The 12,296-nt window shown below is 52.5% G+C and overlaps 1 protein-coding gene across 1 annotated transcript in view; it reads right to left on the bottom strand.

Moving 5' to 3' along the window:
• Positions 1–4,556, bottom strand: part of GPC4 (glypican 4) — a 67,953-nt gene extending 63,397 nt beyond the window's left edge. The window contains exon 1 of the mRNA XM_058032867.1: positions 4,388–4,556. Coding sequence (XP_057888850.1) covers positions 4,388–4,556 — 169 coding nt within the window. The remainder of the gene's footprint in view (positions 1–4,387) is intronic.
• Between the last annotated feature and the right edge of the window lie 7,740 nt (positions 4,557–12,296).

Below are 12,296 nucleotides of genomic sequence, written 5' to 3'. Positions count from 1 at the left end.
AGGTGACCCCAAGTGACCAAAGAGAGATTCCAGACCATATGACATCATGGCCATATACAAAGTGGGGGAAGAAGGAGAAAGGGGAGGACATTTGGAGTGATGGTGTTTGTCTTCCCAGGTCACTGTTACATGTGATGGGGCCCTGCTTTCCTGGGATGGCTGAACACCTGCCTGCCCAGGGAAACACTGAATTCCTGGCTTTGCTTGCATGCTCAGCTTTTGCTTTCCCTGTTGAACTGGATTCTTCTCAACCCACAAGCTTCCTACCATTTACCCTTTTGGTCCTCTCCCTAATCCTTTTGGTAGGGTAGGGAAGTGAACGAGTGCCTGTGTGAGGCTTGGTTACTGGCTGGGGTTAAACCCCAACAAACAGCAATGCAAACAAATTCTCACCGACCAAGGGCAGGACACAAGGACAGAGTACCTACCGACAGCCATAAATACACTGGGGACAAGTGAGCAGCAGGACATCAGTGCACACCCACCCACAGTTACTCTGGGCAAAGTCCAAAAATCAAGGGTCAACCGATTTCCTCTGCCATGGAGAAAGAACTGCTCTCACAAATAAATGCAGCTATTCAATTAATTTGGTTTAAATAGAGATTAATTACACCGAACACTTCACTAAGGCTGAACAGAGTACTGCTTGCACCCAGCTCCCTGCAAAATCAGGCTGCTTCAGGTTTGATCTGTGCTCTCCACCACTGCCAGGAGAGCAGGGATGACACTGCTGAAGGAATTTTGCCAGTTAACTGGCTACATTTTCCACCAACAGGCAAGACGGTTTGGGGTTTTTTTTCTCCTTTTCAATCTAGGAAAAGAAACATCTAGTTCTTCCAATTAGCAGGAAAAGGGAAGGAATTTCCATCTGTTTAACGCCTGAGGGCAAGAAGCAGCCTTTTGAAAGAAAGGTTGGGTGGGAGTTTTTTGTTTTTTAAATCACAGCCACCTACTGTGGGTCTCCAGATGCCACCGTACCAGCTCACTTTGCATTTCATTCTGCAGCCCCTCCAGACCAACCAAGGTAAGCAGCCCCTTCAGATGGTCATTTCGGGATGTTTTGCCCTATCAGGACAGCTTGAAGACACCTGGAATCCATAAGGAACATTCTGGGTAGAGTTTGAACAAAGTCAGTGGCTCCAGGACCCAGAACTTCCCAAGATGTGACGTGTCCTTGGAGAACTGTCAAAGTCATCTTAAAAGCAGTCAGAGCCTGGTGCTCTGCCCACATCACCTACTATCTACAGGCTATCAAGAGTCAGATTTCACAAACCAACCATGTAGACATCAGGTCTAGAGAGCACTGACCTCTCCAGCAAGAGCAAGATTGCATCTCAGCACTGCTAGGAGCTTTGCCACACACACACATCACAGGGCTGGAGGGGCAGCAGCCACTGAGGAATACTCAGGTACAAAGCAGCACCAAAGGGCCATGGGTTATGAAAAGCTTCCACACAGATTTATAGCAGCAGTCAGTGTTTATACCTCTAACACCAAAGAGACATAAAAGGAAACAAGTTCTCTATGTCCCACACCACAAATAACCCATTTTACACCTCTTATCAAGGAAGCAGTGAGTTGACCAGCTGTGCACTTCTTTCAGAAATGCCTAGGTACTTCAGCAAGATATATCCTGCTATTTATGCATACTCTAATTAGGTCCTAAACCTCGTCTAAATAAGTATTAAAGTGAACTCCTGGGTAATTATGGTGAAGGAGCAGCCTTTTAATGCCTCTGAAATAGCAATGATACAGATAAAACGCCTGCTGGAATGGGCATTTCCTTGAAAGAAAAAATTTTGCATATGTGCTGCTCCAGAAGAAAATAATGTGGCCAAAAAATCCATGTGAGATGCTATAAAACCCCAAATGACTCCCATGGCCTTCCAGTGAGGATGAGTTTCACTTGATGTCACATAGCCCAGTGCAGGGACACATTTGCCTGCACAGCTGCTTCACTTTACAATCCAAGGCCAACATTTTGTAGGATCAGTAATCCCCAACAGCAAAGAAATCACTACACTTACAGAAACAAATCTGCCACAGCTTTTAGGACACCTTTTCACAAAGATGCTAGGAAGTTTCTGTCAGCACTGTGATCTAAACTTGCTAAGAGAATGTGAGAATAAAGCATAATCTATCAAATCAGTACAGAAATCTAACTAAGAAGTTTATGCACTTCAGACATGAACAGCCACACACCATTCCATCAGTGTTCATGTGTCCACACGTGATGCCATGCAGCCCACTGAGGTCTCCCCAAGCTGTCCTCCACCAGTTTAGTGAGCAGAGAGGTGCCACCAAGCAGAAATCACCAGTTTCCACCATCACCCCGGTGGGATAGTTGGCCAAGCACATGGCTCATTCCCTCACACACATTTATCTTGTTCCCACTGATAGCCAGGCGCCCAGGTAACGGCCTGTCCAAACCACTCACTCTCCCGATGGAAAACACACCACTTATCACCTGCAACACCATCTGGAATCAAAGCCTTGGCAAGTGCCCCTGCTCTGGAGACACAATACACACCACAGACCTCTCACCCTGGTGCCAGACCTCAGCCTCCAGCTTTATCACCCGGCCCGTGGGACTGCAGAGCCCTGTGCTGATGCCACAGGTGAAGTTCCCCACTCTGAGAGCACTCAACACCAGCAGTGGGACTGGACTGGTGGTTCCATCTGCCTGCAGCAGCTGAGCAGCAAGGGGGGAGATGTGCAGCCTCCAAACACAACCCACGCCAAAACCACATGAATTCACAGGGGGAACGTGAAACTGCAGCAGGTGTAGCACCCCACTCCAGGTTTAATTTTAAATTCAGCCACACTTGAGGTACACCACACTTTAAAGCTGTACACAGCACGCCTCCTTTAAAGACTTCCACCACCCTCTCTGAAATACCCTGCACAGCAGGATTACATTTAAAACACAACTTTGCAGGACCTGTTGCTTTCCAAGCAAGGCCAGACACAGACTCCCTGTGCCCCTGGAACAGCAACATAACCCAGGCAATACTTTCAGCGTGTCACTGCAGAAAGCCCTTCTTTTGTCAAATAATCTTACCTTGCTCATCACTTTTCTCAAACAGACAACAGCTTTAGAGCTTCAAATGGAAGCCCTGTCAGCATGATCTACTCCTGACATTCTCCAAAGCTCACCAAGTCATCTTAAACAATAATATATAAACTAAGACTAGGTCAAACCTTCCCAGTACTGGGCTTAAGGGGAAGTCTGCTCACGTTCTGATCCTGCACTGATGAGGGCTGGACTCAAATGCAAGACTATTTATTAGAGACCGTTTTACAAAGCAGGCAGAGTGAAGGGGCGAGAGTATTTTAACTGCAACCAGTCAGACGTTTCTCATTAAAATATTTCTTGGAGAAGTAAACGGGCCTGCGATTTTATTCAAACAGATGTAGGCTAAATGCATATCATTAGTCTGACAATACAAAAGCACAAGCGACTGAAATTATTTTAATTTTGTCAGTGAAAAGGATAATGTATGCATATCTGGAGGGCACACCAATGGTAAAGATTACCCCCAGCTTCTATCTGAGCCGTCTAAAGGTATTTACTTGGGGTCTGTCTGTGTTGTGACAGTGTCCCAGACCGAAATGAATGCCTCCAACACTCCACATTTTTGAGCCATTCAGTCATGCATTTTTGTTATTGTTGAAAGTAGTGCGAAATTGCAGTGCATGAGCTGGAGTCCTTGGTGGTCTCCGAGGATTCCAGCTAAAAAGGCACTTCCTTTGTTCCGCGGAGAATGCGGTCCAGTAGGTCATTCAGAAGGGGAAATAAAAGCAGCGGCCCTGGGAGGGAGATGAAGGATGAAACAAAAAGAATAAAATGTTTTGGGTGTGAGCACATTAGCTACCATTTCCTACTGCTGCCGGCTGCGAGCACTCCTGTCCCCGGGATGCGCAAGTACCTCGGGACGAAGGTTGAGGGAAGGAAGAAAGAACGAAAAAGGAAGGGGGAAAGAAAAAAAAAAAAAAAAAAAAAGAAAAGAAAAAAAAGGAGCCGTGTCTCAGTCCCTACGGTAGCAGCCGCCGGGCACCGGGGCGGGACGGCCCGCCCGCTCCCCGCCGGGGCGAGCGGCGACCCAAGGGCAGGAGCGCCCGCGCCGCCGCCGCCGAGCCGGGAGCGGGGCCGGCAACAGGCGCGGTCCCGCCCGGCACGGCACGGCACGGCACGGCACGGCACGGGGGGCGCGCAGCTGGGACTGCACCGGGAGCCTCCGCGCGGGATGGGCGCCGAGCTCCGCGGGGCCGAACCGAGCCGGGCAGCGCGCCCCGAGCCGAGCCCGGGGGGAGCCGGGCGCGCACCCCGCGCTCCGCGGGGCCGGGCCGAGCGCGCACAAAGGCGGCGGCGACGATCGCGACTCACCGCTGATCTCGTGGCTGGGCGCCTCGCTCTGGCTGAAGCCCTTGGCGGCGTAGAGCCTCCGCACTTCGGAGCAACTTTTGGCGCGGGGCTCGGCGGCCAGCAGCAGCGGCAGGCTGAGGGCGGCCAGCGCGCACAGGAGGGGCGGCAGGCAGCAGCCCCGCCGCGGCATGGTGCGGGCGGGCAGGGGCCGCCGCGGCCGGGCGAGCGCGCCCCGAGGCTGGAGCCGGCGCTCCGCCGAGCCTGCCCCGCCGCGCCCCGCGGCAGCCGCGCCCGCTGCCCTGCGCCCCGCTCCGCTGCGGCTCCGCTCCGCTGGCCCGGCGTGCGGCGGCGCTCCGCGAACTTGGCCCGGCAGGAAGCACATGGGGTGGTGGTGGAGGAGGAGGAGGTGGAGGGAGGCGGGGAGGGCGGCAGCCAAGCAGGATCGCGCAGGGCCGGGACAAGCCTCTGCAGCCCCCGGGAAAATCAGGAGCTGGGATCCGCCCGCCCAGCGAGGCGGAGCGGAGCCCGGGGCTGGCCGGCCCCGCGCGGGCGCTCCCTCCCGCGGAGAGCCCCGGCGCTGCCCCGCACGGGCACCCCCGGCACGGGCACCCCCGGCACGGGCACCCCCGGCACGGGCACCCCCGGCACGGGCACCGCGGCACGGGAACCCCGGCACGGGCACCCCGGCACGGGCACACCCGCACGGGCACCCCGGCACGGGCACCGCGGCACGGGCACCCCCGGCACGGGCACCGCGGCACGGGCACACCCGCACGGGCACCCCCGGCACGGGCACCGCGGCACGGGCACCCCCGGCACGGGAACCCCCGGCACGGGCACCGCGGCACGGGCACACCCGCACGGGCACCCCGACCCGCAGCCCGGCTGGCAGCGCCCGGCCCCAGAGATGCCACCTGGCACCCCCGCTCCCGCCCAGGCCAGCTCCGAAGTGCTCCCCGAGGAAAAGGGAGAGATTCCCTCTGCGCTGTGCTCTGCCTCCTGAACTGGAGCTGTAGATGGTGCAGCTCTGCCCCAGGTTTAATAGGTTCACTAGGCTGATGAATTTTGACATCGCTGTGACAGGTCTGAACTATGTGCATGAAAGACTTGTCAAAACCGACATTTTTCCACCAATCTTCTGTTTCCAAGAGTTTGGCGGGGCAAAGGCCTCAGGAGCACTGGCATCAAGGTGCTCCAGTCACTGTCCTTCATAGCCCAGCCCAGCATACAGACACACGCACAGATGTAAATAAGCCCTGCTGAACCCTTGGACCAGAGTCCAACAGTTGCTCCTTGCTTCAGTTTACTGAAAAATCGCAGACACGGTATTGCAAGAATGACAGGCATTGTCATCGTTTCCCAAGGCTGCAATGTCCCTTAAAGGGTCTGCTCAACCCTTGATGGTGAGGTCTCCATGTCCTTGTCCCCTGGGTGTGGGGCTGCATGGGGAGCTCTGTCCTGCTGCACTGTCTGTGCTCAGTGCTGTGTCTCAGCACAGATCCGTTTGCCCCAGGACAGTGTAATGGCCTGGTGATAGCATCATTTAATAAAAATAAATGTGCAGCATTTACAATAGTGCTGCTCTGTGAGCTTCATTTCTCTCATTGCCACAGTGGGGAAGGAAAGGCTGAAACAACAGCAAAGGAAGTTGCCAGCTTCACCCTCTTGCTCCCAAGCTTTTGCTACCAAAAGTCCGGGTGGATCAGGGTGAAAAGTTCCTGTCTTTATTTCCCCTGTGAGAGCAAAGCACAGCCATGCTGTCCTGCCAGGCACTTCTCCTAGGAACGAGATGCTCATCCAGCTCTGAGCTTTCCAGCGGCAACGCTGGCAGCTCACCACAGCCTTGGGGCAGCACAGGCTGCTGCAGTCACAAATCACACCAAAAGCAGGGGAAAACCACATTACCACAGCCCAGCCTGCACCAGCCACAATGGAGAGCCTCGTGCTGCAGCACGGCTTCCCTCTGTCTGGGTGCAGGCAGTGTCCCCTGGCTGCACAGAAAATGGGCCCCACCATCCCCAGGGCAAATTAAAAAAAGGAATTTGCTTTATCATGGTTTAAAAAGTCTCCACCAGCCACCCTGATGAAAGGGGGTGCAGGGATCTCAGTCATCCTGCCATGCACTGGGGCCACTCTCACTAAGCTAGTGAGACAAGCCAGGCCAGAAGTTCTCATGAAGTTATAAAGTGTCCTGAGAGAGAATAATCCTCTAGGATCTGGCCCTGCAATGTATGACTGAGTTCTGGTTTTCAAAGCACTACCTCACCCTCCCAGCCTTTATTTGAAGAGACAATGTGAATTTTAAAGAGAACTCAGCAGGGAGCACTGCATTTTTTATTCCAAAGTGAGAGAGAAAACGAGAGTGAGAAAGTCTGTGGGGTTAGAGACAGCTTGCCATTTGTTGTTTCTCATAATCCCATACCTCGGTGGGATTTAAGAAACCTCCTGAAAAACACGGAGGGTTTTGTCAAATACTTGCTCAAGTAGTTAAATCAAAGGCTGAAGCAAAACAATGGAACTGCCTGAAAATTTTCATGAAAAACTCTTTTTCTTTTTTAAGGAATGGAAAAGTAGCCTCTCTCAAAAGAAATTTTTTTTCTCTGAGTTTTTTGCTTTCTCCAGCATTTTTGCACATCTGGCAGACCTTCCCCAGCCCCCTCACCCCAAACTGCTCGAGCAATTTCCCTTTCCCAGGAGAAAAAAGATGGAGAAAAGCAGAGGAAAAAACTTGTGGTTTAATTTTAAAAAGACTGAAAACTCCTGACTTTGCACATCCCCCAAAACTCTTTTCTCTCCATTGGGATTCCTGTCCCCAGACTCTGTGTTTCTTTTCCAGCCCTATCTCAAGGCTTGGATGAAGGATGCTCCTCCATCCTGCGTTCACGTCCCCATCTCCCCTACCTGGCAGAGTGCTGCCTGCTAAACTTCCAAAGCTGTTCCATCTCCACCTGCTCACATTCAGGTGCGAATCTCCTCTTATTTTGGGGGATCCCAAAAATTGCAGCCCTGCCAGCTTTTCAGAGAGAAGGAAGGGCAGGGAAGGAAAGCCAGAGAAGTTATGTTTCTTCACAGTTTCTTTTTACCTTCCTCCCACGTGCTGCCTCTCCTGCCCAGCTCAGACCTCCAGCCACACTGCTCCTGCCCAAGCCTTCATCCACACAGCAAAGTTAGGTTGGTTTAATTAAAGGAACTCTAAAGGAATCAGCACAAACCCTCTGTGGGGGTGTGGTTAAATCACAATAAATCTTATTGGTATCAGCTGAGCCCACTGGCTTACACTAAAAACTGGTACAAATAATTGCCAACTGCACAGGATTCCCAGGATCAGTTGTAACTTCAGTTTGGCAGGAGTGGAGCAGTTCTCTAGCACTGGCAAATCTTGGCAGCAGAGAGGAACACCAAGCCTGGCTACAGCACCAGTTACATTCAAAAATCCCTCTGGAGTTATATGAGGGCTTAAGCTTTTGGTCTGATTTAATTCTGGTCCTGGCCATAGGTCTGCCACAACCCTGCAGGGTTCCCAGTCATTTGTCAGGGAATTTACTGGGATAAAGATTTCAGATGTAGCTGTTTAGGAAAACCTGGCTGAATGCTATCCTTGGCCTGGCTATCATTAAGGATGATTAAATCTTACACTCTGGAAAGTCTGGGCCACAAGGAGGTCAGAAAGTGTTGAAAGGGAACTGGACAAACACGTCCTCCCAGCTCCAGCTCATCAGCAGGAGATGGCTCGGGGTAAACCCGAACCAGGCGAGCTCCTGGGGCAGAGCAGCCAGGCTGGAATGAGGGATGCTCAAGTGGAAACATTCTCCTTTGATAAAACCCCAAATACCACAAATTTAGGGGTGTTTAATCCAGGGCATCTGTCATGAGGATGGGGGATCCTGCTAGTTGCAAAATGATAGTCTGAATCTGGTTTCTGAATGTCAACAGCCTGGTATTTTAGGGCAAGCAGATCTGGTGTTTTGTCATGGGCTGATGTCTCTATTTATTTGTATCACTTATTTTTATCCAAGGGCCACTTCACCCCACAGAGAAGAGCAGAAACCTCCTGCAGTAGCTGCTGCACTCTGGGGCAAGGGCTGGCTTGGTGGGTTTGCTCCTTGCTGCCTTCTGTAGGTGGGCTGATGCCAGCTGGGTGTGAGGGCTGTGCACACTCAATAAAGATGGGAAGATGCTGAAAGGACAGGGGGATCAGGCTGGCTGTGCATGAGGCTGCTGTTAGTGTCACTCAGCTCCCCATGCCTGAAACAGCTTGCAGGGCACCGGGCTTCCTCTGCAGAGCTCAGGACCATCTCCATTTTAGGGAATGCAAGAGTTTGTCTCTTTCCCCAGAATGACAAGAAGTCATCCCAGCTCTGTCCCCAGGCACCACAGGGAGGAGACCTGGGGACACCCAGCTTTGAAGGGCACAGGAATGCACTCACTTTCACAGATTTTCATGCCTGCACTCCCTAGCTCTCCCAAAAGTGACTGTGTGGCAGATGGCTCTGACATGTAGCACACTCACACCCAGAGGATAAAAATATTCCCCAACAGATTCCTGGCAAGTGAACATCAGTCACCATTGCTCCAGAGCTGGTCATGGCTTCCTCTCCTCCTCAATCCCCCCATCTGGGGGTTCAGAGAGGGTCCCCAGGCTGCATGTCCCCAGTGGCATCACACAGATTGGTGCTGGCAGCTGGGCTGGCATCCCAGATCCATGGACTCACCTGCACATCTTCCACAGCACAGCACTCCTGGGGACATGTCCCATCCTCCCTGCCCCAGATGGCCTCACACCTGGCTGCCACTGAGGAGGGGTGAGAGGTGAGATGGGACCCTGTGTCTGCCTCACCCAGGCCCTTCTCAGTGTGATGACAGCCACGATGTTTAATTCTCCATCCACACTCACATAATCTTCCTATGGCCATGAAGTGAGGCTGGAATGGGGATTGCTTGAGGCAGGGGGATTGAGAGGAAGCAGTGGTTGCAGGGCAGAGAAGATGGGTGGCACAATTCAAGGATGACAGAGGAAACAAGCCCCCAACTCATTCTTGCATTTCCATCCCTTCCCAGCAGCAATCCCCTGCTCAGCCCTCCCTTGGCCATCCTGAGCTATATTTACAGCAGGTATTGCTGGCTGGACTGGTTTATTTCGCCTTTACTGCACTCCTAGGAGTTGGTTCAATGCTGGTGCCAGCCTGGGACAGGCACTGGCAGGGTAGGGGCAGAGTGGTGTTTGTGGGTGCTGTGAGCAGTGGCACAGCCAGCCCACACACTCCAGAATGTGCAGCCTCCTGGCCCACAGATAAGCTCATCACCCATCTGGAGGGGTCACAAAACTCTGGAGCTGCAGAGATTAGGACTGGAAAAAGCATCAGACACCTGATGCCTTCCTCCCTGGCCCAGAAAAAGCGACCTCAAGCTGTCCTCTCCCTGTCTGCTCTCAAAATCCCTCCTCAGTCAAGACTGTGCAGTCTGTCCCAGCTACTGACTTGGTATTTCATTGCACAAAAGCATTTCTTAATGGCTAACCTAAACCTCCCTGGCCACAGTTCAAGCTGGCTATCTTTTTCCTCCTATCTCCTGTACATGGAGAAAACATACCCTGCTATCAGCAGAGCCCAAAGCTCTTGGCACATGTGGCTGGAATGGCCCCTGTTGCTGTTGGTGGTCCCACCAGCTCTGGGACTTGGCCTCTGCAGACCTGGGGCACAGGGAACAACCCCAAGCACTATTCAGAGCAGCAGGAAATACTCTTCAACATGGAAAGGGGAGAGAGAGAGAGGGAGAGGCATGTTCAGAGCAGCAGATAACCCAGCCAGCGGGCACTAATTAAAAATGAGTAATAGCTGCATATCACCTGAACTGCCTGGTGCCAGCTAAACACTGTGGAGCAGAGCCAGGACAAGAGGGAGCCTGTTGCCCCACAGTTGTCAGCAAGGCCATCCCAGTCCCCTCTGATGCTGGGCATCACCTCTCATGGCATTTTCTACCTGTGGGCAGGCAGCTGGTTCCCACAGCAGCGCTGGTTTCCGTGCTCCAGCCCATGGAGCTGCTCTGTGATGGGCAGCACAGAGGCCAGAGCTGGTTTTTGACAACTTGGGAAAGATCAGTGTGAGCTTACCAGGGGGAGCTCCAGAGGTCTTAATTACTGCAACCAGCACTTCATCTGGGGCCTTTCATTGCCCTCAAAGCACTTCCACCTGGGCACCAGTCCAGCAGGCGTTTGGTCTGTAGACATCTGCCTCATCCCAGCAGGGATGCGCGTCACTGCCTTTGAGGATTCTGTCAGCAGAGGGGAGCACAAGTGGCCAACTCCTTTAATATCACCTGAGATGCAGAAAGCAAAACAGGTCAAAGGAGAGCAGAGGGAGCACCAGCTCTGAGCAGGAATGACCCAGTTCTGTTCTGTACCAGGCTTCAGTATCAATAATTATACATAAAAAAAATAATGATGAGACTTTTTCTTTTACCCTCAGGCACTCTTTTAATTCTGATTATAGGCTATTTCAAAAGAATTTGTAAACACAGAGTGGAAAATGTTTGTGCTGCACAGGTGGAAGTAAACAAAACCCGCTTAAAACACCCACTGCTGCAGGCAGAAGGTCCTGGCAGCACACACTGCTCACCCTCTGCATCATCTGGCTGGACAGGCTGATGTGGCTCCTCTTCCCAACACTGCACTGCTGGAAATCCATGAAGGAGCAAGCTGGGAGAATGGGATGCAGGATGAGTGTTGGCTTAAGCCCTGCTGCTTGAGAGGACTCACCAGACTTTGCCTTGGACCAAAGTGATCACAGCTCCTGTCCCCTCCCAGGTTCAATGCCCATCAGAGGATATAATGGGGGTCCCAGAGGGTTCAACCCTCCTCACCATCCCAGCCCCTGAATGGATTAAGCACCATCCATTCCACAGCAGGGATGTACATCCCTTGCCTTTAGCTCCATCCCCCTTGTCCAGCAGGGCTGGGGCAGCACAGTGGCTGCTGGACACTCATGGCTATATCATTGCTGCTTGAAATCCTTTTTTTATTTTAATCTTCTTTTTTCATTCTCCTCCATTCTTGCCCCTCACCCCCCATGGTTTAAAGTTTTCAAATGAAAATATGCAAGTTGTGACTTGCGGGCAGCGAGTCGGGGCTTGCAAGGAAAGCGGGAGGGAGGAGAGAGGAAAAGAAAGAGTGATCGGCTCAGAATGCCAGCAATTGTTTTTATCCTTTCCAGATGAAGGAAAAAGATCATGTTATTTGTTCAGCATACAGTTCCAGATTTTCAGGAATGAAATCTGAGAGCAACATGTCAACGGTCTGCCCTGAGAGCTGGGGTGGATGGCGGCCTTTGTGCTCCCAAACACCAGCAGGGCCAGCACGCTCAGCTGAGGAAAAAAAAAGGCTCCATTCTCACACTCTGAAGTGGTGGCATTAGATATCAGCAAGATAATGGGCCCAAGGCCTAGCCCTATTTCTTCTCCCAACCCAACGGCCCCAGGCTGCTGGCTTTGATGTACTCATTTATTTGCCTTTTCCTCTCACAGATGATATTTTTAACCGATATATCGGTTTGGGCATGGACTGGGGAGAAAGGAGGGGGGAAAAAATGAAAGTCATTTTATTTCAACAGCTGATCAGAAGAGAAGAAAGGAAAAAAAAAAGATAAAAAAAACCCCCAGCCATTGGTTAGCCTGCAAGTCAATGTTTCCTGCTGTAAATCAGGCAGGACACGGTGGTCTCGCAGCTGGAGGGAGATCCCGCATCAGCCCAGCACACACCAGGGCTGAGGCCGGTGCAGGACAGCCCAGGCCCAGGGCATTTGCACTTGAATCCCCAGGGAGCAGCAGGGAGATGGTGGGGTCAGCGAGGTGGCCAGTGGCGAGATTGAGCCGGGGCTGATTGATGTGTGGGGCCGGGTGGGTGGTCCTGCCGGGATGGGGACAGCGGGAGCGCCAC

The sequence above is a fragment of the Melospiza georgiana genome, chromosome 12, assembly GCF_028018845.1.
Source record: "Melospiza georgiana isolate bMelGeo1 chromosome 12, bMelGeo1.pri, whole genome shotgun sequence".
In the NCBI taxonomy this organism is placed as follows: domain Eukaryota; kingdom Metazoa; phylum Chordata; class Aves; order Passeriformes; family Passerellidae; genus Melospiza; species Melospiza georgiana.
This window is presented reverse-complemented; position numbering and strand designations above follow the sequence as displayed.